The sequence below is a fragment of the Anthonomus grandis genome, chromosome 3, assembly GCF_022605725.1.
Source record: "Anthonomus grandis grandis chromosome 3, icAntGran1.3, whole genome shotgun sequence".
Classification (NCBI taxonomy): domain Eukaryota; kingdom Metazoa; phylum Arthropoda; class Insecta; order Coleoptera; family Curculionidae; genus Anthonomus; species Anthonomus grandis.
In genome coordinates this window covers 1,714,154-1,739,677 of record NC_065548.1, presented here as the reverse complement: position 1 = coordinate 1,739,677, position 25,524 = coordinate 1,714,154, and the positions used below count along the sequence as shown (strand labels likewise).

General features: G+C 29.8%; 1 protein-coding gene and 1 long non-coding RNA gene across 6 annotated transcripts in view; one reads left to right on the top strand and one right to left on the bottom strand.

Annotated features, from left to right (window-relative positions):
* Positions 1-18,672, bottom strand: part of LOC126733736 (hemicentin-1) — a 613,913-nt gene extending 595,241 nt beyond the window's left edge. For all 4 annotated transcript variants that reach the window (XR_007659843.1, XR_007659842.1, XM_050437122.1 and 1 more), the window contains exon 1: positions 18,323-18,672. Coding sequence is in view for 2 of the 4 variants with exons in the window: in XM_050437122.1 (XP_050293079.1) it covers positions 18,323-18,428 (106 nt within the window). In the remaining 2 variants the exon portion in view is untranslated. The remainder of the gene's footprint in view (positions 1-18,322) is intronic.
* The window catches only part of LOC126733739 (uncharacterized), a 178,909-nt gene that overhangs the window by 112,974 nt on the left and 40,411 nt on the right, over positions 1-25,524 (top strand). The gene's annotated exons all lie outside the window — the stretch shown is intronic.

Sequence of the window (25,524 nt, the reverse complement as noted above, 5' to 3'; positions counted from 1 at the left end):
TATAACCCGGTGTTTTCGTAATCTAGGTGACCCAAATAAGACGCTGGTATACTTAGATTGATTTCGAAAAAAATCAATTTTTGGTGAAAAAATTCGATACGGGGGGGTATACCCGAAAAATGAAAAATTCCAAACTTTGAAGGTCGATATCTGGGCTTCTATGGCAGCTATCGGGAAAATTCCAACGGTTCTGTCTTAGTTTCGTCGTTCTATATTCAATGAGACCATCCTCAAAGTCGTAGCTTTTACGATAGCTGAGATATGGCATTTTTGATGCCCATTTTTGGCCTCAAAAACGGATGTCGAAAACGACTTTTTCACGATTTTCAAAGTGCTCTCATTCCCTTAGTTCTGCTCGGATCTTGTTATAACCCGGTGTTTTCGTAATCTAGGTGACCCAAATAAGACGCTGGTATACTTAGTTTGATTTCGAAAAAAATCAATTTTTAGTGAAAAAATTCGATACGGGGGGGTATACCCGAAAAATGAAAAATTCACAACTTTGAAGGTCGATATCTGGGCTTCTATGAGAGCTATCAAAAAAATTTCAACGATTTTGTCTTAGTTTCGTCGTTTTAAATCCAACGAGACCATCCGCAAAGTCGTAGCTTTTACGATAGCTAAGATATGGCATTTTTGATGCCTATTTTTGGCCTCAAAAACGGACGTCGAAAACGACTTTTTCAGGATTTTCAAAGTGCTCTCATTCCCTTAGTTCTGCTCGGATCCTGTTATAACCCGGTGTTTTCGTAATCTAGGTGTCCCAAATAAGACGCTGGTATACTTAGTTTGATTTCGAAAAAAATCAATTTTTGGTGAAAAAACTCGATACGGGGGGGTATACCCGAAAAATGAAAAATTCACAACTTTGAAGGTCGATATCTCGCCTTCTATGGCAGCTATCGGGAAAATTCCAACGGTTCTGTCTTAGTTTCGTCGTTCTAAATCCAACGAGACCATCCGCAAAGTCGTAGCTTTTACGATAGCCGAGATATGGCATTTTTGGTGCCCATTTTTGGCCTCAAAAACAGACGTCGAAAACGACTTTTTCAGGATTTTCAAAGTGCTCTCATTCCCTTAGTTCTGCTCGGATCCTGTTATAACCCGGTGTTTTCGTAATCTAGGTGACCCAAATAAGACGCTGGTATACTTAGTTTGATTTCGAAAAAAATCAATTTTTGGTGAAAAAATTCGATACGGGGGGGTATACCCGAAAAATGAAAAATTCCAAACTTTGAAGGTCGATATCTGGGCTTCTATGAGAGCTATCGGGAAAATTTCAACGGTTTTGTCTTAGTTTTGTCGTTCTAAATCCAATGAGACTATCCGCAAAGTCGTAGGTTTTACGATAGCTGAGATATGGCATTTTTGATGCCCATTTTTGGACTCAAAAACGGACGTCGAAAACGACTTTTTCAGGATTTTCAAAGTGCTCTCATTCCCTTAGTTCTGCTCGGATCCTGTTATAACCCGGTGTTTTCGTAATCTAGATGACCCAAATAAGACGCTGGTATACTTAGTTTGATTTCGAAAAAAATCAATTTTTGGTGAAAAAATTCGATACGGGGGGGTATACCCGAAAAATGAAAAATTCCAAACTTTGAAGGTCGATATCTCGCCTTCTATGGCAGCTATCGGGAAAATTCCAACGGTTCTGTCTTAGTTTCGTCGTTCTAAATCCAATGAGACCATCCTCAAAGTCGTAGCTTTTACGATAGCTGAGATATGGCATTTTTGATGCCCATTTTTGGCCTCAAAAACGGATGTCGAAAACGACTTTTTCAGGATTTTCAAAGTGCTCTCATTCCCTTAGTTCTGCTCGAATCCTGTTATAACCCGGTGTTTTCGTAATCTAGGTGACCCAAATAAGACGCTGGTATACTTAGTTTGATTTCGAAAAAAATCAATTTTTGGTGAAAAAATTCGATACGGGGGGGTATACCCGAAAAATGAAAAATTCCAAACTTTGAAGGTCGATATCTCGCCTTCTATGGCAGCTATCGGGAAAATTCCAACGGTTCTGTCTTAGTTTCGTCGTTCTAAATCCAATGAGACCATCCTCAAAGTCGTAGCTTTTACGATAGCTGACATATGGCATTTTTGATGCCCATTTTTGGCCTCAAAAACGGACGTCGAAAACGACTTTTTCACGATTTTCAAAGTGCTCTCATTCCCTTAGTTCTGCTCGGATCCTGTTATAACCCGGTGTTTTCGCAATCTAGGTGACCCAAATAAGACGCTGGTATACTTAGTTTGATTTTGAAAAAAATCAATTTTTGGTGAAAAAATTCGATACGGGGGGGTATACCCGAAAAATGAAAAATTCAAAACTTTGAAGGTCGATATCTGGGCTTCTATGAGAGCTATCAAAAAAATTTCAACGGTTTTGTCTTAGTTTCGTCGTTCTAAATCCAACGAGACCATCCGCAAAGTCGTAGCTTGTACGATAGCCGAGATATGGCATTTTTGATGCCCATTTTTGGCCTCAAAAACAGACGTCGAAAACGACTTTTTCACGATTTTCAAAGTGCTCTCATTCCTCTTAGTTCTGCTCGGATCCTGTTATAACCCGGTGTTTTCGTAATCTAGGTGACCCAAATAAGACGCTGGTATACTTAGTTTGATTTCGAAAAAAATCAATTTTTGGTGAAAAAATTCGATACGGGGGGGTATACCCGAAAAATGAAAAATTCCAAACTTTGAAGGTCGATATGTCGGCTTCTATGGCAGCTATCGGGAAAATTCCAACGGTTCTGTCTTAGTTTCGGCGTTTTGAATCCAACGAGACCATCCGCAAAGTTGTAGCTATTACGATAGCCGAGATATGGCATTTTTGATGCCCATTTTTGGTCTCAAAAACGGACGTCGAAAACGACTTTTTCAGGATTTTCAAAGTGCTCTCATTCCCTTAGTTCTGCTCGGATCCTGTTATAACCCGGTGTTTTCGTAATCTAGGTGACCCAAATAAGAGGCTGGTATACTTAGATTGATTTCGAAAAAAATCAATTTTTGGTGAAAAAATTCGATACGGGGGGGTATACCCGAAAAATGAAAAATTCCAAACTTTGAAGGTCGATATCTCGCCTTCTATGGCAGCTATCGGGAAAATTCCAACGGTTTTGTCTTAGTTTCGTCGTTCTAAATCCAACGAGATAATTAGACAATTTGGATTATTGAGTAATAGAGGGCCGCAATTGCCTGGAAGAATTAAAAACATTTTCCCTAAACCTAATTCTTCCTTTAATAATCCCTTAATAAAGTCATTATCTCAACAGTTTCATCCGCAAATTACTCCCTTGCCAGAGCAATAATTGAATTTTGTCATTCGAAACCTACGTCTTATATGTCAAAACAGGCAATTTAACGTCGCTTTACAATTTTCGGCACGTACGTTCAATAATTAACGGGACGTTAATTTTAGCACAAGAAATACGAGACGAATCAAATTTTCTCTCCTAGAATATCGGTTATAATTATTTATTAAATTAAAGTTCTAAATTCTCTCAATTATTATATCAAACTGTTTGAGATTTTATTTTTTCATATTGAGTCTATAAGAGAGCAAGCAATTTCGACCCACTCACTCAAATCAGCCCGATATTAAAAAGAATTCAAACAAAAAATTTGTAAATATTTGGGTTTTTTTTTGTCATATTGTTTCAGTTAAAAGGGGAATTATTGTGTGTAATTTTCCTTCGAGCTGTCCCTATTTAAATTTATATGAGAAAATTGTTTTCTGGGTGTGTTTGTTAAGTAGAAACGAGCTTGGGGTGCGCCCCTTTCCACGGCTTCTACGTACATCAAATTAATCAAATTAATTTCGTTATTAAAAATTTTGTTTTTCTTCTTGTTCGCAGGTTAAGAACCAAGAAATCAAAAACTTCTTTTTTAAAAGACTGTTTATTGTAAAGAAGCTTTTTTGTGGATTGAATATATACTAATGGCAATAGAACATTATATGTAGATGGGCCTATATGTGATTATAGTTTGAACAAACATAACAAACATCACATATAAATAGACAATAACTTTTTTTTTATATTTCACATGACCAACATATCACTTCTACTTAATTAGTTAGTTCACCTGTGGTTCTTGACCGCGTTCGTTTATTTAAAAATATATTTATATGTATATCGTTGAAGTGACATGTTAGTAATGTGAAATATAAAAAAAAGTTATTGTCTATTATGTCTGATTTATTTATGTATGTTATGTAAATAGCCCTGAAAAAGATGTAAATAAACGTCGAAACGTCGGCACCTTTTCAAAAAAGGAAGTTTTTGATTTTTTGGTCCTAAACCTGCGAACTCCATCTACGCTACTGACTAAGGACGCTATTTTTAGTCAATTTTGTTTTTCTTATCTTGATCTTTAAGTAATTTTTTTAATTCTTCTTAGAGGCCGTTAAAGCCGTTTTTTCTTTAGAAATAAAACCTATTGTTTTACAAACTAATTAAAATATACAAAAAAAAGAACACTTATATTTATTATTTTTAGGTAATAGGTGTGGCATTTTTTGAATTATATAAAGAAGAAATAACAAAAAAGTACTAAAAAAAACACAAAAAAAAATTATAAACTATTTACTGAAAAACTTAAGATTTAGATCAAAAAATTAAATCTCTCATGTAATAATAATCAATAATCCAAAGACGGAGGTATGAGACAGATTTTAAAATGTAATCGTTATACTCTTGCGAACTCTATGTTATCTGTCCTAAATATGCTGTCTGTCAATCAAAGAATTATGTTTAGGGTCTATTTGTTTATTTTTAAGTTAAAACAACATATTTTACCTAACTACGTCTGTGATAAATTAAGAGTTTTTAAAGATATACAGTAATTGCCAAAAGTAGATAGACAAATGGTTTTTAAAAAAAAAATCAAAGGAAATAAAAATTCTATAATAAAGATATTTAAGTATATTATGGGCCACATAAACATGTATAAAAATAATAAAACATTCTTTAGAAACAATCACCTAATTGGGTAAATAATAAGAAATAACTAAATATACGCTGGACAAAAGTAGATAGACAAATTTAAAAAATAACCAATACTCTTTTTTTTTCGAAGTATTTTTTTTTTAATTACAAATTAAATTATCTACAATATTAGTATTTTGTAAAATACTTATTATTGCCTATTACAGCCTGACATCTACGTGGCATTGATTCAATAAAATTGTCTAAGAGTTTAAAACCAATATTTTTCCATTTCTGTTGCAACCGTTCGAATAATTCACCCTTATTTGAATAGTTTTTATCCCTAATATTACGATCTACAATTTCCCATAAATTTTTGATGGGATTAAGATCGGGTGACTGGGATGGCCATTTTAAGATTGGTATTTTTTCTTCTTCGAAAAATTGCTTCATAATTTTGGAGGAATGCTTCGGGTCATTATCTTGCTGGAATTGGAATCTCAATGGTAAATTGTCTTCGACATAGGGCAACATAACATCTCTGAGAATATCCCTATACATAAACCTGTCCATTATGCCCTCTATGCGATGTAACGGGCCCATTCCATAACCTGAGAAGCAACCCCAAACCATCACTGATCCACCTCCATGCTTAACTGTGGGTTTTGTGTACTTGGGATTCAAACGCTGGCCAGAAGGACGTTTAACATATTGAATTCCATCGGACTTAAACAAATTAAACTTCGATTCGTCGCTCCAGCAAACACGTTTCTATTCATGCTTTGTCCAGTGTATATGCTGAAGGGCAAATTCCAATCGAGCTAAGCGATTCTTTTTTAAAAGCAATGGTTTTTTTGCTGGTCTACGTGCAAATAGATTTTCTTCTACTAACCTTCGTCTTACAGTCCTTGAGGACACTCATTACAAATCCCTTGAGCCTGTAATTCTATCTGAATTTGACCAGAAGTCATGAAAGGGTTATTCTGGCTAATTTGTTTTAATTTGCGAACAGCTCCAATGTCCATTTTGTTTGGTGGACCAGATTTATTTTTTGGCCCTAATGATCTTGTCCTTTCATATCTTTTGATAATTGCCCAAACAGCTTTTCTTTTAACATCAAATCTACGAGCAATATCAATTTGACGATCACCCGCGCGATATGCATTAATAATGCGTTGTCTTAAATCAAGAGAGAATCTAATTCCGTGTGGCATGTTGCACCTTGAGTTAAAGAGAAGCAATACTATACTAATTTTATTTTATAAATATCTAGACAAAGAAATTATTTCAAAATTGTTTTTGTCTATCTACTTTTGACCAGCTATATTTATATTATTGCTTTATCTGATAGCAAGCAAAATATTTAACTCAAATTTATTGGTGTCTTTTAATAGACCGCCTTACAAATAACAATTATTTAAAATAATACTTTGTCTATCTACTTTTGGCCACTACTGTACATAATTGTGGTACTAGATATTGCATAAATTTAATACCGACAAACAGATGTAACAAAAATCAGTTGCTCAACTCTGTCCTGTACAAAGGCTTAATAGAATTCAATAAATTACCTAGGAACATTAAAACCTGTGATAATTTAATTCAGTTCAAGAGAATTTTGAGCAAATTTATTTTAGATAGGTTGTAAGTTAATCCCCAAGTAACACAGATAATTTTAATTCCCAAGTAACACACGATAGTTTAATAAACGTTTATTTTTGGTCTACACCAGATATATACATTTTTGCTTGAACTTGAACTATAAATATCGGATAAAATGTCCGCGTGGTATACGTTGAGGAATTTAATGATATATGTCTGTAATTGTATACTATTTAAAGACGTTTATAAAATAGATTTTTGGGTATTTTATTACATATTTGAGGTGTGGTGATCGAGTGTAAAAACTAGACATGTAAATCCCTTGTCAATTTATTTAAATGCCAAATTTTTCTTCCCTTTGTAAACAGAATCATATATGATATATGTATATTCTACAGTTTAAAAACTATACGTTGCCCATATACGGTTGATACATATACCAATAGTTTTAATTTAAAAACTGTATTTTTGAACCTAGATCATGAAAAGATTGTGTGAGAAAGCATTTTTTTAGGAAATAATTTTCTGCAAAAAAAAACCTTTTTGTTTTTCTTTAACCCTACCTATAACCCCCCACCCACCCCACAATTTAACCAGTAAGAAATTACTTTTAAAAATCATTGTTTTTTAACATAATACGCATGAATAACAGCCGGTTTTGTCATTAATATCTAATCTATTAACACAGTTTGTTTATTGAAATGTGATAATTATATATATGTATATTATTAATTATTTAATACAAAAACAGTGCTATTATAGATTGGATATTATGGACGAAAAACGGTGATTTTCCAAAAGAATTTCTTAATAAACAAATGTTTGGGGTGGGTGGGGGGGTAAGGGTTGTGTTGATAAAAAACAGAGTTTTTGCAGGAAATATATATTCAATATTAAATTTAATAACATTGTTTATTAATTTGCATATAAAAAATATTACATATAAATATTTAGTATAAAAACAGCGTTGTGAGATAGAATAATATGGACGAAAAACAGTGATTTTTCAGAAGAATTTCAACCAATAATCGAGTTTAAAAATTTTTAATAAATTTTTTTAAATGCCAAAATTTTTTCCCTTTTGTAAGCAGATTTGTATATGGTATACGTATATTCTACAGTTTAATAAATATATCTTGACCATATACGGTTGATAATTAAACCACAACCAAAATTTACTAAAAAATCGTTGAATAAATATATATTTAACTAAAAATATATTTAAATGTCATATAAATAGTAGTGGACCAGTTCTGCATAATCGTTCAATTTATTTAACAGTTTATTTTTAAGAAATCGCATAGAGTTTATACTGACAGACATATATAACACAAATCAGTTGCTCAACTCTGTCCAGTACAGAGGGTTAATAAAATTTAATAAATTACCTGTGACCATTAAAACCTGTGATAATTTAATACAGTTAAAGAGGCTTTTAAGCAAATTTAGTTTAGATAGGTTGTAAGTTTTGTTAATTTTATCTAGATTTAATGTGTGAGTTAGTGTGTTCTTTATATTTATCATATTTTACATATATTGTCATTATTATTTTTCATATTATTTTATATATATTTATTTTACATACATTATCATTTTTATATATATCATCTTTACATTATATGTTTTACGTTAATTTTTTTTTATACAATTTTAATTCCCAAGCAACATACATCATTAGTTAAATAAAACTTAATTTTTGGTTTACACCAGATGTACATTTTTGCTTGAACTTTGCAAATTTCGGATAAAATGTCCGCGTGATATACGTTGAGGAGCTTAATATTATGGTTCTGTATAGTATATTGTATACTATTTAAAAACGTTTATAAAATGCGTTTTTCAGGGTCATTTTATTACATACAGGGTGTTTCAAAACTATAGGATCAAACTTCTAGGGGTTATTCGGTGCAACAGTAAAAAAAAGTATGTTCGGAAAAGTTTCACTACGGCACTACGGCCCTAAGACGCGTTGAAATTTAGAAAAACGATAAATTGTCTAAATAGGAATTAATGCATTTAATCTTCGCTTTTTTTACGTGATATCATCACAGTAATTGTTCAAAATTTCTTCCTCCAACCTGAATACATCGATCTAAAGATTCGATACTTGGTTTTGAATGATTTCAAATGCTGCTATAATTCATCCAATTATGCCTTGTTCTGTTTCAACTAGAGTTTCGTAGACCAAAGACTTTACATGTTCCCGCAGGAAAAAATCTAGCGGCGTTAAATCGGGTGACCTAGGAGAACAAGAAACTGCTCCATCTCTGGCAATCCAACGGTGCCCAAACTGCTGAGCTAAATTCTCACGTAATTGTATAGCAAAGTGAGCCGGCACTCCATCATGCTGAAATCACATTTGCTGTCGAACGTTTATTGGATTACTTTCAAGAAGTTTTGACAGAACTTCCTCCAAAAAACCCCGGTAAATAGGTCCTAGTAACCGTTTTGATAGAAGGTATGGTTCAATTAAATAATTATCAACAATGCCTGTCCATGCGTTGACAGACTTTGTTTGGGGAATTGCATGAGGATTTTCTTTTTTTTCTATTCGTACTGTTACAAATACGGCTTCTTATGAAAAGGGCTTATCGGTCCATAAAACACAGCGTAAAAAATTTGGTTGTGCAGTGATATGATGAAGAGAGAAGAACATGATCAAAATTGAACTCTAGGATGATAATCGGCTGCAGTCAATCCTTGAACTTTATAAGGAAGTGTTAAGGATAAAGTTGTTGTTCGTATAGCACCCGCCAGACGGAAGCGTTACTCGTATTCATATCTTTAGCAATGTGACATTGCTGTTACGGTTTGAGCAACACCAGTATCATGCATGTTGGTTCTAAACATGCCATGTTGGTTTTAAAGATGCCGTTCGGAAAAATGTTGGTATGATAATAGATATGGATAGAAAATGCTTTCTAGAAAGTTTTCCACTAGCAACAATTAATTTTTGTTAATTTGCACGACTAAGACGATATAGAATGCAGCTACAAAAAACAATTTCTGTTTAAAATGCACTAAATACTATTTAGGCAATTCATCGTCTTTCTAAATTTTAACGCGTCTAGTCTGTAGTGCCGTAGTCATAGTTTTCCGGACATGGGTCTCTATACTAAAATTTTTTCTGCTGTTCCACTGAATAACCACTAGAAGTTCTGAAACACCCTGTATTTGAATTTTTCTTCCTTTTGTAAACAAATTCATATAAGATATACGTATATGCTACAGTTTAATAATTGATCATGTACGGTTGATAAATATACCAATAGTTTTACTTTAAAAACTGTATTTTTGAACCTAGATCATGAAAAGGTTATGTGAGAAAAATATATATATTTTCTTAATAGGCATTTTTTTTTTAGAAAAATATTATCTGCAAAAAAAACGTTTTTCTTTAACCCTACCTGTACCCCCCCACCCACCCCACAATTCAACCAGTAAGAAATTACTTTCAAAAATCATTGTTTTCCAACATGATATGCATGTTGTCATTAATATCTAATCTATTAACACAGTTTGTTTATTTAAATTTGATAAAATTATATATATGTATATTAATAAATATCTAATACAAAAACAGTGCTATTAGATTGGACATTATGGACGAAAAATGGTGATTTTTCGAAAGAATTTTTTACTGGCTAAATATTTGGGGTGAGTGGGGGGTTAAGGGTTATGTTGATAAAAAAACAATGTAACTTCGAGTATTCATCAAAATCATAAATATTTCTTTTTATCTTTTTTTCTATATTACCGTGTATGTCATCAGCACTCATGTGCGTGTGACCAGCTGTCAGATACCGAATTGTGATTTGATCCGGTCCTCTGTTGCTATTTACTTCTGTTAGTAGTGAAGTATATAAGACCCAGTTTTTATTCTGACTGATGCAATTATCAGCCCAAAACGTAAAACTCAATACATCTCGTTCTTTTTTTATAACTTCTAATAAAGCATCAGCCAACGCTTCTGCTTTTCGTACAGATAAGGCCTCATGCCAAACAATACAAGAACTATTTTCCGTTGCTTTAGGATTTAAAGTGGCAAACGTTTGATTAATACTACCAGACGACCAGTAAAAAAACAGGTTTTAGAACTCAGCATAATTGGCAATAGCATAACCTTTTGAAGGTCCATAGAAAAAATTCGTCTTCGAAGATTCTTACTAGCAGCCTCCTCTAAGTCCTTCTTATATTGATCTGAAGCCATCTTTACTTTTAATTTATGGACATTAAGTTTTTCAACCATATTACCGTTATGTATTGCGTATGAATTGCCTTTTTTAACGATTCGCATTCTTCGCAAGAAAAAAAATATTCACTTCTCTTAAATTCTGTCTGTAATATTCAATTTTACATAGGTTTGGATGTTTTGTGACAAAATCATCAAATATTTGCCTAACAGTTAATTCTCGGGGCAAATAACGCACATTTGGGTCATTTTTTCTCCGATAATGACTAAGGCAAGGATGAAATGACTCAGTGTGTTCCATTATTGGAGTCTTGTTAATAGCTACTAAAAAAAATACGCCCGCGGCCCAAAACGTTCCAGCTAATTTCGCTTAAGTGGGGTTAATGATTTTACGCAGATCAAATAAAATCTGTTTCCCATTTTAAAACACAGTACATAAACAACTAAATTTCATGAAGAAACAACTGCAGTGCAGTTACTGGGTTTCTCCATGGGAGGTGTTAGTTACTGTGTTTCTTCATGGGTTTGTCATTATATTGGATGCAGTTACTAGGTTGAGACATGCTCATAACTCCGTTATTTATCAACCGATTTTGATTTTTTAAATATAGAAATGTAAAGCAAAATGCAGCAAGTACGGTAACAGTAAATTCTCAATTTTGACAAAAATTGCAATTACTGTGTTTCTGCTTGGGACAGCCGAAATTCCGTGTCAATTTTTTTAAATGCCAAAATTTTCTCCCTTTTGTGGGCAGAATCGTATATGGTATACGTATATTCTACAGTTTAATAGATATACCTTGACCATATTATACGGTTGACAATTATACCAAAACCAAAAATTGTTTTGTTGAATAAATATATAAGACGTGTTGCTTGGATTGTTAACTTTTTTTATTAGTATAGGCTTAGTTTTAGATAATTAGTGTTTTCCCTTACAAACTATTCATAACTTTTAGTTTTGTTCATATATTTAAGTGGCCTTTATACTTTTTATAATTATTGTATATCTTTTGTACCATTGACGCTAAATAAATCCATGTTAATATTATGTCTCATTTTTCAATGAAAAAAAGATTAAATAAAAACGTTTCCAAATAATTGAAAAAAAAATCATTTTTATTTCAATCAAACATTTTAAGAAAACGTATCTTCCAAAATCTTAATCATGTAAAAGCTTCGTACGAAGTATTGTCTAGATCCTGGAATATCCTGGAAGAAATTTAGGAAAATTCTTAACAAAATAAAACGATTTAATTGTAAGGAATAACATACAAACAAAAAAAATAAACAAATTAAAATAACGTAAATACTTCACTGGTTCCTTCTCTATGCACCACTCTACCCTATTTAAGCATCAAACTCTTATAAACACACTAACACGGAATACCCACACTCGAAACAATACCGTGTTGCCGTACCATACACTCTCTTTATATAAAATTATTAAAAACTCACTAACAATACCCGAAAAAATAATTGGATTAGCGAAGAATGCGGTTCTATTGGCAACGCAGTCGATACATTCAGCTTTGAGAGTAAAATAAGTCTCGCCGAATCCTTAAACGGGGGTCCGAGCCGATTTGAAATACTTGAAATACTCGAAATATCCCCGGCACCTTCGCCAAATTTATTAGAAATATTTCAAGTTATATTGTATACGTAGGTAGGTATGTTTTTACGGTGCGTACTTTCAGTAGGCGGCTAATAACGATGCTGCTTGGAACGTGGCACTGCGATATTATTTATAAATTAGGTGTACTGCGTTTGATTGTTAAAAGCGAAATTTGGGTGTAATTTATAGACTCTTGAACCTATTGTTTATCCGTTGATGTACCCCCGGTTTAAATATATTTTTTTTGTGCTTAGACGCTTTAAATTCAAGCAAAAATTAACAAATTAAAAAAAATGCCCGGAAAAGAATATGCTGGATAGGCAATAAAGGTAATCTGTTAATTCTTCCAGGCAGTTGAACTAATTTTTTGGTCCCAACTGCCTGGAACAATCACTCAACTATTTTCCAACTAGTTGAAATTTTCTTTCCTATCATACTGCTTGAAAAATCCCGTATATTTCCAAGCAGTTAATATTTTTTAATTAATTCCATGCATCGGATAAAGAACTCGTTATAATTCTCAGTCAGGCTCGATCTACAATTAGATACAACCAAATATTATCACATTTACTCGGTTTTAATGGGGTTAAAATTCATTTACATCCCTTATTCGGTTACATACTACTCAAGACCCACAAATAAATTTCAAACTGCGAAAGGGTCGGCCGCACACCGAATTCGTTTCGGGTCGGTTGGACCCTTAACGTCTTCATTATTAACACGCGAATGATCAACAACATAAATTCCGAAAATAATCCCTTTTCTTTCTTTATATCAAAATTCCGGCATAATTTGCCTTCCAGATAAAAATCTCTAATTAAAAAAAAAAAATCGTCCCGGTAAGATCATTAATTACGGTGGTAAACGAGGGTAAGAAAAGGGCCATCGGCTGTTTCCGTGACCAAAACAATATTATAATAATCAGACGTGTTTTCGGGTCGTTAGTCAGTAGTGCTTCAAGTAATCTTGATTTTCTTAAAAAGCCTTGAAGATGTATTAAATTCAAATCCAAACCATATGCTTTTTTTACGCATTAAGACCCCCTGGCATAAAAACAAAATCAATTATTTTTATATACATTAAGTTCTTCCACCCCCCTAATAAACGAATGAATGTTCGGGGTTAAAATCGCATGTGTGTATACTCGCCCCCCTGTTCTAATACCATTCATGCTGTGCTAAAACAGTAAACAGCTGACCTCGGTAATAATTACTCAGCGAAATATTGGATATTATATTGTATGTGAAAGGGCAAAAATAAGGGTGAGAATACGGGCGGGGTTCAAGGTGATTTAGTAAGGGTTCTGGTGGTAAAAAGTTGCGCTATCTTTTTTGTATATCGTTTTTATGCTGTCCTTTTGTATCTATAGAAGTTTAGTGATGGTACTGTATAGCAAGCAACACACGATAGTTAAATAAATAATTTATTTTTGGTTCACAGCACATTTTTATTTGAATTTCAACTATAAATATGCGTTGAGGAATTTAATATTATGCCTATGTTTCATTGACGTTTACCCGAAAACCTTAAGGTTATATGAGAAAAGTATAGATACAATATCTATAGATTTTTTTGTCATCTTTAATTTTCTTAAAAAGCATTTTTTTCTCGAGCAATTATTTTGTGCATAAAAAACGTTTTTCATTAGGCCTACCCTAACCCCCCACCCACCCCACATATCTTACCAGTAAAAAATTGTTTTCAAATATCATTGTTTTCTTAAACAATATGCAAGAATAACAGCTGGTTTCATCGGTAATATCTAATCTAATAATACAATTTATTTATATAAATTTGATATAATTCTATATATGTTTATTAATAAATATTTAATACAAAAATAGGGCTGTTAGATGGGATATTATAAACAAAAAAGGGTGATTTTTCAAAAGAATTTCTTAATAAACAAACGGTTGGGGTGGGTGGGGGGGGGGTATGGGTTGTGTTGATAAAAAACAATGTTTTTGCAGAAAATATATATTAAATATTTAATTTATTAGGTCTGTTTATTTGAATTTTATATAATTTTATATATAAATATTTATTATATAAACAGCGTTATTAGATTGTATAATATGGATGATAAACAGTGATTTTTCAGAAGAATTTTGTTAAATATTTAAGGTGTAGTTGTTCAAAAAGTAAATATGTAAAAATCGTTAAATAAATATATATTTAACGATAATAATATATGATGTGTTGGCAAGAAAATATAGTCCCAAAAATTGTATTTTGTTTGTAATATATTATATTAGTAATTGTTTATTGAAGATTATCATTTTATATTTTAAATTTCTATATTTTTTTAGACTAGAGTTTTTATAAATTTACACCTTTAAAATAAATCTTTTGTTGTAGTTTTTTATAAAAAAAAAATAATTTATTAATACTGCAACCTTAGTAGTACCATCGATTATTGATATTTCGTAATTTTATTATTTAATTATTATTTAATTCGTAAATTTTTTTAAATAAAGTGGAAGGCAACAAATAGCAATTTAATTGTATATTATATTTTTAGACAATATCATATTTTATTCGTATATGTAGCACATTTCTTAATAATAATACTAATAATATTTTTTATATAGCAAAAGCTACATAGATAAAATAGTACAAAAAAAATTAATACATAATATGACAGTTGTTAATTTTGCTTCCATTGCATTTCCAAAGATATAATATTAATAATAATTTATATTTATTTTGCTAAATATACAGGGTGTTACTTAAAGGTATATCATAATATAAAAGGGATACTCCTGGACCGATTTTAAGTCAAAAAGTTTATATAAACATAGGTCCTAAAATGATTAGTTTTTAAGATACAAGGTGTTAAAGTTTTATTTTTTTTTCGTTTTTAATAAATTTTTCAAATACGGTTTAAAATATTGAACTGAATTTTGGTACAGGATATTGTGGCATAAAAACACAATTTCTAGATGTTCACCTACTTTTTTTTAGCAACCAGTGGCGTAGCTATGATGAATTTTTAATACAATTTTACAAAAAAAATTACTACGCCATTGACTTACTTAATTATCAATCATTATTATTATTATTATTATTATTATTAATATAAAAAAAAAATATTCAAAATCTTTAACTTATATTTAAATTTTCCGTTTTTTTATTTCAATTTTTTACAAATATAAGAATTTTTATAAATTTATATTTTTTTATTCAAACGAATTTTTCGCAAAAAATTAAATCTATAATTTTAAATTTTGTCTTTACTTATAAATTCATTTTTATAAAATTGTTTTCGATAAAGAACACAACAAATTAAAATGTAGGTTTTAAACACATAATATGACTCTAAAAAAGATTTTTCTTTATAAAAAAGGAAAATATTTCATGGATACGTTTTATTATTTTAAGTTTATATTTGATATAAAGCTGTATCTCTATTTTTTAAATGTCAATTTATATATATATATAATAGTAATTTTTTATTAAAAGTTCTTAATTTATATTGCGATTGTTTCTTTTTTTTTAATTTTAAGAATATTAATAACTGTTTTTAATTTTCTTTTGTTTTTTTGCAGTAATGGTAAACTTTAATAATTTCCAATGTTTTAACTTTTAAAAATGTAACTATATTTATTTCTCTGATAAAAACAATATTCGTAGTATTTCATTGATAGATTTTATTAATTTAAATTTATGTTTTGTATAAGGCCTTTTTTTGTTTGTAAATACAATATAATAATATTCTCTTATTACAAATTTTTAATTTAATAAAACTCATAATTCTTTTGTCAAAAAACATATGTCAAAACATATATTAAAACGTACAATAGTATTTTTTAATTGAAAATTTTCTGCTTATAAATTTTGTTTTTTTTTTGATTTTTTAAAAAAAGAAGAATTTTTATAAATGTATATTTTTTTAGTCAAAGAATTAATTTTTCACAAAAATCTATCATTTTCGTTTTTATTTTATTAAGAAATTTTATTTATTTATTTTATTAAGAAGTTTTTTTTGATAAATAGAATTTTAAAATTTGGGTTTTTAATACATAAAACACCTGGTAATTTTTTTATTTAATTATGTATTCTTTCTATTAGAACCAAAATGTTTATTTTTGTATAAAACTGCTCATTTCATTTTAAATATTTAGATACATTTTAATTTAATTATTTAATTTTTATTTTGTATCAAGCCCTAATATTATTTGTTTTTAAGTCTATATAAATAATAAAAAAATTTCAGTTTTTATATTTTTTAAGATTTTAAAAAGTCGAAATGCTAAAAATGTTAAATTTTAAAATTTTATTTAATTTAAAATGAATTCGATAAAGAAAATAAAGAAAGAGGCTTTTATGTATAAAACAACATCTAATTTTTTTAAATTTAATATCACACAACAAATATTTGAAATATTAAGAAAAAAATTAGACAATTTTGTTTTTTTTTAATATAAATTAAAAAAAAAATTATTAATAGAAACAAACTGTCCTAGTTCAAATAAAACTGATTTTATTTTATTTCAGACAAAATGCCGACGTTTCATCCTTTATTCAGGTCATCTTCAGGGCTGAAAATGACACGTCACACTTAAATAAACAAACAATAAAAATGAATAAATTAATTAAATGATTAAATGAAAACACTATACAAATCAGTCTTATTTTCTTTATGACGTTACTCTAATAATGTTTTTTTTTAACGTCATAAAGAAACTAGGTCTGCCTCTTTTCTAGTGTTTTTATTTAATGATTTAGTATATTTATTTATTTAGTTATACCGTATCATTTTCAACCCTGAATATGGTCAATATAAGGGCCGAAACATTTTTATTTCTTCTGCAATAAAATAATAAAATGATTCTTTTAAATTTGCAAAATACAATAAGGTCGTTAAACTTTATTTATACTTATATGGTTTAACTGATATATTTTTTCAATTTACTTCTAAGTCAATTTTTTTATTAAAAGCGCCTAATCAATTATATTGAATAAAAAAAATATAAATTCATTTATTGCTTATTTTCGTTATTATTAATTTTTGTGAACGAATAGATTTATTACTTGTTCATTAATTTCACAATAATTTCCTCGCATATATATTTCTGAAATTACATTTTATATTGATTTTTTCACAGAAATCATCAATTTAATTTGTGTCTTTTTCTTTTAAAATTTATTTTAATTTAAAGTGTTTTTGTGTTAATTTTGTTCTATATAGAAATGCCTTGTTTTGATATTTTTAAATACGCATTGTATTGAAGTTGTCTAGTTTCATTATATTTTAAGTGATTAGTTTTTTTTATGAGGACCTCTTAAATACTATTTAAAGAATTACATTAAATATGAAGCTTTTTGTTTAAATTTATGTAAAAAGTGTATAGGAATTTAATTTTGAATTTAAATTTTCCCACGCAATCTACTGTAGTAATTTAATTTTATATTTTATTAAATTTTTTAAATCTTAAAGGAATGTAATGTAACATGAAATTAAACTTACCTCTTATGCTTTAAATTATCCTAAAGCTAATTTAATTATTTTAATAATTTTTAAAGGCATAAGAAATTTCATAAATTATATGAAACTGTATTAAGAAAATTATATGAATATAAAAATTGTAATATTAAGTAAGGATTTACTATCAAAGCTTTGTATATCTTATTTTTTTTTTACTTTTAATGTGTATTGTATTTAATGTGTATAATATTTTGATTGCACTTTTCAAGTCCTAATTCTTTTACACTTTATCTGACTGTTTAAGGGCTTTTAATTGTTAATATATAATTTTTAAATTGTATATCCTAATTTAAAAAAAAAATATTTGAAACATTAACATATCTACAAAACCCTATTTTCATATGCCCCGGTAAAATTCACAAGTTTAGGGCAATCTTATAATTTTTAATTATCCAAAAAAAAACACTCTAAATTTTTTTTAATATAAAATTGTTTCATAATAAAATTCTTGAATAAAAATCAGAATTTACCCTTAAATTTCAAAATTCATAACTTACCAGTGGGTTGTTGGACTCCATCCTCCTCGTTCTCATTCACCATCAGAGTCTGTCCCAGACAACAGACCCCCAAAACTCCAACCACCACAAACATTCTAAAAATCATAATTCCCAAAAATCTCCTCTCTCTCTTACTCTTAAAACCTTACACCAAAATCCACCAAAAAACCAAAAAAAAAAATCCACTCTATAAAAAATCCACTTTTTTTTTTACGAAAAAATTCTCAAATCGACCGGTTTAATTTATATTTTGAAATATACGCGTAAAATTTAAATAATCCCGAGTTTCGATAGAAATCGTCGTCGTCGTCGTACGGTGAGGGGGTGGGTGAGGGAGACCCTCGCGTGCCGCTCGTAGCAGTGAAAACACTGACGCCAGACAATCTAGCAGGCCAAGGGAGGAAACCCCCACGACGAACGCGCACGAAGAACCACGATCCAGGGCCGATCTCTCTCTCACCTGGAATCCTGGATGATGATTAGCAATTTAAGCTGGAACTAGCAGTTTAGGCTGGTTTAAAGGAATTGTTAGCGGGGCGGGTAAAAAGTTAATAAACATGAGTACAGGCCTGTATGGCCAAGAGGAGATAGTTGACGTTAGATTTTTTTGAGATTCTTTAACTGGTTCAGATCCTTCCAGGTTTACTCGTCTATTCGTCGTGAGACACCCTGTATTACTTGGAAGGTGTGAGAAAAAACTAAATGAAGCTTATTGTAAAAAAATTAAGCATTTGGATCAACATTCTAGCATTTTTTCTATTTTGCATTTTGCCATTGAATTCAGCACTCTTCCGAATTATTTCAAATTCGGTTGCCTATGAAATTTTTAAATTCATAACTGATTGGCATTGCATTATTTGCTTAATTTCATGACCATATTTTATGAAAAAAAAAACAGTACTGCAAGAATAATAGCAAACCAGAAATTTCCATAATCTAGCGATCTCATTATGCAATCTGGACCCTTCGATTGCTTAAAAAAAGCTGAACATAATCCCTTAAAGTTGCTACAGGGGTAGAAGTGATTACTTTCTACATGAAAGACAAAGAAACACAATATGGATTTAACAATGAAGAGTATCCTCAAATATTTAATTTATTATTTGAATTTATATACACTTTTTGTTTATATGAATTTGAGGACAATTTACCATTCTGCCATTGAATTCGACACTCATCGAGATCCCTAAATTTAGAGTAAAACTAATCATTACTTTCATTTAATTTAAGATGCCTAAATCAATGGCAGAATGTTCAAATATTTTACCCTGAAAATGTTAATAAATGTGACAATTCTAATAATTTTGGCTTAATTCATTCTTTCAATATTGGAATCGATACTTCGAAGGTGTGAAGAAACGTAAATGAATCTTATTGTAAAAGAACTAAATGATAAACCAGACTTTTATTATTCTAATATAGATACACATTTTTACATTTATGGTTTATTTGCAATTCTGATATAAAATTTGACACTTCTTTTTTTTTTAAGAATATGAGGAAAACAATTGGATAATGTTGACGAACAAGGAACCAAGCGCCATTTGGCAGATATCGAGTTTTCTGGACAATTGGGTGAATAAATACTAAAGGATTTAACATTATTCTATCTTTATAACCTAAAGCTGTGTATATCTGTGGTTCCCTCTTTAAAACCGAGAATTTGATATATATGGCTGTTGTTTCCGTTTAGGTGTCGTTTAGTTCTTTTTAAAAAAATGTCGTTTTTAAGATTTATAATAACATTATCTTCAATCCTTAATAATAAGATGTTTTTTATTTAAGATCTCAGCTGGACAAAGTATCGAAGCTATAGAAGAAGAAGTCACACAAATAATTTCTTGTAATAATCAGGTAAGTATATGATGCGGTCATCAAATATATTATTTAAAATATGTTATTAAAATATTTTAATTTAACATAATGCCTACATTAAATGAATTAAATAACGACCAGAAAATATAAATAGCATTATGTATGACCGAAAAAATACCTTTATTAATTAAAAATATTTTTATTATTTTAGTATCCTTCTACGTCAGCATCACTACTTAGATACGTAGTCCATGAGAAAGAATACGAAAATATTGAGGATGAAAACGAAGATGCCAAGGCGTCCTTCCACACTAAGATTCTTCAAGATCCTGTAGGATTCTTCAAGATAAACCTTCCACTTCAGCATCGCAACTTAAATATGTAGTCGATGAAAAAGAGTATTCAAATTTTGAGGATGACGTCTAAGATGATCGAGATCCCGACTTTATTTGTTCGACCTCAAACTCTTCAGAAGAAGAGCAAGAAAATCATAATAATCTTCCAGACAAACAAGGTAGACCAAGAAAGGATAAATGTTACGATAAACTTAGTCAGGAAGAGCGAAAAGTCAGTTTCATGTTTTATAAACGCCAGTTATGGCTTTGTAATTTGGGTATTCGATCGGCAAAAGAAGGAAAATCTTACTGTTTTCTCTGGACAGAAGGTACTGCTGGTCGCGATGCGCAAGAAGTGGAATCTTTCATAAAAAAATACTGCGAATATTTTTTGGAAAAAAACATAACAGATTTACATTTATGGTCAGATTCCTGTGGTGGGCAGAACCGTAATATTAAACTTTGCCTAATACTAAAACAAATTTTAAATAACTCTTCAACTTTGCAAAATATAAGCATGAAATTTCTGGTATCAAGCCATAGTTTCTTACCCAACGATTCAGATTTTGGGGACATTGAAAAGGCATTAAAATATCAGCAAAGGTTATATACGCCACAGGATTACGTCAATGTCATGAAGAATTCAAGAAAAAAGAGTCCATTCATAATACATACAATGACTAAGAATGATTTTATCTCTTCCGAAGTATTAAAAAAACATATTATTAATTGAAAAAAAAGATACTATTGGGGAAAAAATAAACTGGCTTGATGTCAGGAAAATAAAACTTAATAAAAGCTCTCCTTATAGTATATTTTTTAAATTCAGACATGATCAAGATTTTTTTGTAGAGGTTGATATTAAACCAAAACATAAGGGTAAACAGACAGAAGTATTTAGTTTACAATTGCCAATACTTTATCCTAATGGCAAACCAATTTTAACGCCTAAACTTAATGATATAAGATCCGTTATGCATCTTATTACCGAGGCAGATCAGAGTTTTTATACGTCGCTTATATTTGGCGAAGAAATTATTGACGATATTGATGGATACAATGCAGACTTAGATTTCGAATATCAAGAAGACTAACAATACTGCTGTTGTATGATAATTTTGACTATTTTTTTTAACGCAATAATGATACATATCAGGCCAAAGAAAATGCCAAATAAATGTTTATGTTTAAGTTAATTAATTTTGTTATATCAATTAAATATGTTTGTATAAATTATACTCATAAAAAGCAAGCTGTTATTTTTTTAACCAATTTTTCCCGCCTAAGAGAAATTTGAGGGTTTGAATTATTTGCATTTTACCATTTTTTAAAAATGCTTTTTATGTATTTTCTCTATTTTAAAAAAGGAACCATCCTATGTTTCATGTACATTGAGAAATTTAATCAAAGAAATTCAGAAATAGCCTATTTTAGATTAATAATACAGAACCAAATATTTACGGCCTTTAAATAACATGTGATTTAAAAACCAAATATTTCAGAAAAGGAAGTTTTTGTAAAGGAACCAGGCGTTTGGTTCCCTTTTATTATCGCATTATAATAATAGTAGTAGTGAACCATCCGTAAAATATCTAAGTTTTCGAAATTTTTTTACAAATATAGCTTTATTTGACTACAGATAGTTTACATTATATACACAGATACTCTACTTTTAGGAAAAGACCATCATAATTATCTATAAGTTTTTTATGTGCAATAAACTTATTTCGTTAAAAATCTCGACTTTAAAATTTGTACGTTAACACTATCAATTTTACAATTTTATCGAAAACAATTAACAATTTTTTTCGATAATATTGATTTTTTTCTATTTATTCGCCACAACGTTCATAACTCAAAAAACTGACCAAATATAATTTTGAAAATTTGTACACATATTCCATGGATAATTTCATTGGACACCTATTTCAGCGTTTTGCCAAATTCGTTCAAGAATTTAAGAAAAAAATTTTTTTTTGGAATAAATTGATTTTTTTTTTCTATTTATTTGACACAAAATTCATAACTCAAAAAATTGACCAGATATCATTTTGAAAATGTGTACACATAATCTATAGACAATTTCGTTAGACACCTATTTCAGGGTTTTTTAAAAATTTGTGCAAAAATTTGAAAAAAAAAATATTTTTCGAAAATATTGATTTTTTTTCTGTTTATTCGACACAAAGTTCATAACTCAAAAAATTGACCAGATATCATTTTGAAAGTTTGTACACACATGTAAATCAAAAGAAATGATGCAAGGAGACTCTTCCAATTTTGCAATCTTGCGAACATTGCTCATCATTTTTTGTGCAGCTTCTGCTTTCTTATGATGTAATTTTTGTTTCAATTCCACGTCCTTTTTTTGTACGGGGTTTGCAGCTTTTCTCAAATCCACTTTATATAGGTCACACTTGGGACAGTTATCGACCCTTGGAGGGCCAAAGGAAAGATTGAACTGATGTTTAAAGATGTTTTTAAACCATTGCCTCGATACAGGTGGTGCAGTATTATTTTCGGTATATTTTAAAAGAAAAGCTGCATGAAGTTTCCGGATGCTAAGATCTTCAGACAAATAATTTTTGGAACTTTTCTCTCTTCCAAAATGACTTTCTCGTGTTGGGATTGAGGATATAAACTCAATGATTTTTGATATCCACGAATAATCTCTTCTGCTACATTTTCCTCCTCGTTTTTCACGCAATATAATGTCACTGCATTTAGCAAGCTTTTGACAGATAAGTTTCACTCTTTTTACTCCAATCGAAAAAGTATCACAAAATGTCTTTCTACAAACCTCCAACTTAGAGTTTCCAGGAAGAAGTAAATAATATCTATAGGTACGTTGCCTCCTGCTAGCTTCCGGGGTCTCATAAGTGCCATGTCTTCTGCGCTTTATGTTATCACATTCTATTAAATGCATCAAAAAATTCTGTTGTTCAGCATACTGCCCATGGTCTCAGAACTTTTGAAAAACTTGCTTTCTTGCCTCGAGTGTCAACGCCTTGCAAGCAAAGTTGCACTTACAGGATACCTGGAAATTAAGATAAGATGAGACACAATAAGCTAAAATATTGAAAATTGGCATACCTCAGAAGGGCCCTTCTTCCCTGGAACGAAGGATTCTTTCTTTTTGAAAGGTTGTCCACTGTTTCTTTTAACTTGGCTATCTTTGCGAACGTCACCGGTTTTGCTCCTTTTTTTCCTTTGAATGTCTATTTGTATGTTATCCATGCTTGTAGATGGAGCACTTTCAATATTTTCACTTATTATTTGCAATTCCTCACTCATTTTTAGACACAAAAAATAATAGCAGCGACAAAAAAGCAATTGCATATTTCACTCTTCATTTATTCGACACAAAGTTCATAACTCAAAAAATTGACCAGATATAATTTTGAAAATTTGTATACGTATTCCGTGGACAATTTCATTAGACACCTACTTCAGTGTTTTTTAAAAGTTCGTGCAAAATTTAAAAAAAAATATTTTTTGAAAATATTGATTTTTTTTTCTATTTATTCGATACAAAATTCATAACTCAAAAAATTGACCAGATATAATTTTGAAAATTTGTACACATATTCCATGGACAATTTCATTGGACACCTATTTCAGCGTTTCTTAAAAATTTGTGCAAAATTTGAAAAAAAAATTTTTTTTTCGAAAATATTGATTTTTTTTTCTATTTATTCGATACAAAGTTCATAACTCAAAAAATTGACCAGATATAATTTTGAAAATTTGTATACGTATTCCGTGGACAATTTCATTAGACACCTACTTCAGTGTTTTTTAAAAGTTCGTGCAAAATTTAAAAAAAAATATTTTTCGAAAATATTGATTTTTTTTTCTATTTATTCGATACAAAGTTCATAACTCAAAAAATTGACCAGATATAATTTTGAAAATTTGTTCACATATTCCATGGACAATTTCATTAGACACCTATTTCAGCGTTTTTTAAAAATTTGTGCAAAAATTTGAGAAAAAAATATTTTTCGAAAATATTGATTTTTTTTTTCTATTTATTCGATACAAAGTTCATAACTCAAAAAATTGACCAGATATAATTTTGAAAATTTGTGCACATATTCCATGGACAATTTCATTAGACACCTATTTCAGCGTTTTTCCAAATTCCTAAAAAAATTTAGGAAAAAAAATATTTTTCGAAAATATTAATTTTTTTAAAAATTTATTCGACCTAAAGACTAAACTAAAAAATTGACCAGATGTCATTTTGAAAATTTGTACACATATTCCATAGATAATTATTTCTTTTAATTATTGATTTATTTGACACAAAATTCAAAACATAAAAAAATTACCAGATGCAAGAAATCAATGAAAGAATGTCAACATGTGAACCATAGTATTTTTGACTAATTTTGATAATTTATTGGTAATTTTTAAAAAGACTTAGGTACCGTTTATCATTCTACTATTGAATTCGGCACTCTTTTCTTATTGAAGAAAATTTTCAACTGAACTAATGAAATGTTATTAAATTAATATTACAAATATTGAAAAAATTCCTAAATTTAAAAATGAGATCCTGGAATTAAAAAAATAATTTACCATTCTGAAACTAATATAAAAAGGTCATCGTCACCTTGAAGGTGCTAAAATCAATGGCAGAACGCCTACATGTAAACCGTAATAAGTAAAATAAATTTTATTTAAAAGAAGAATTTTTCTAGGACTTTAGTACCGTTTGCCATTCTGCTATTAAATTCAGCACTCTTTTATTATGAAACGCAGTTTTCAACTTGAAATTTCTCCATCGTTCTATGTCCCCAATCTAATCATAAAAACAATTCATGGCATCTTAATTTAGGAATTTCATTTTTGAAAATTCTTTGCTAATCTCACATTTTTGCAATTAATATACAAAGTTCATTATTGGACGAACTTCGGAGGTGCCGAAATCAATGCTGGAATGCCTAGATTTGAACTTTAATTGGAAAAAAATATTGCATAAGTATTTGTGACTAATTTTGACAATTTGCTACTTTTCACGATCAAACTACAGTTTGCCATTCTGCC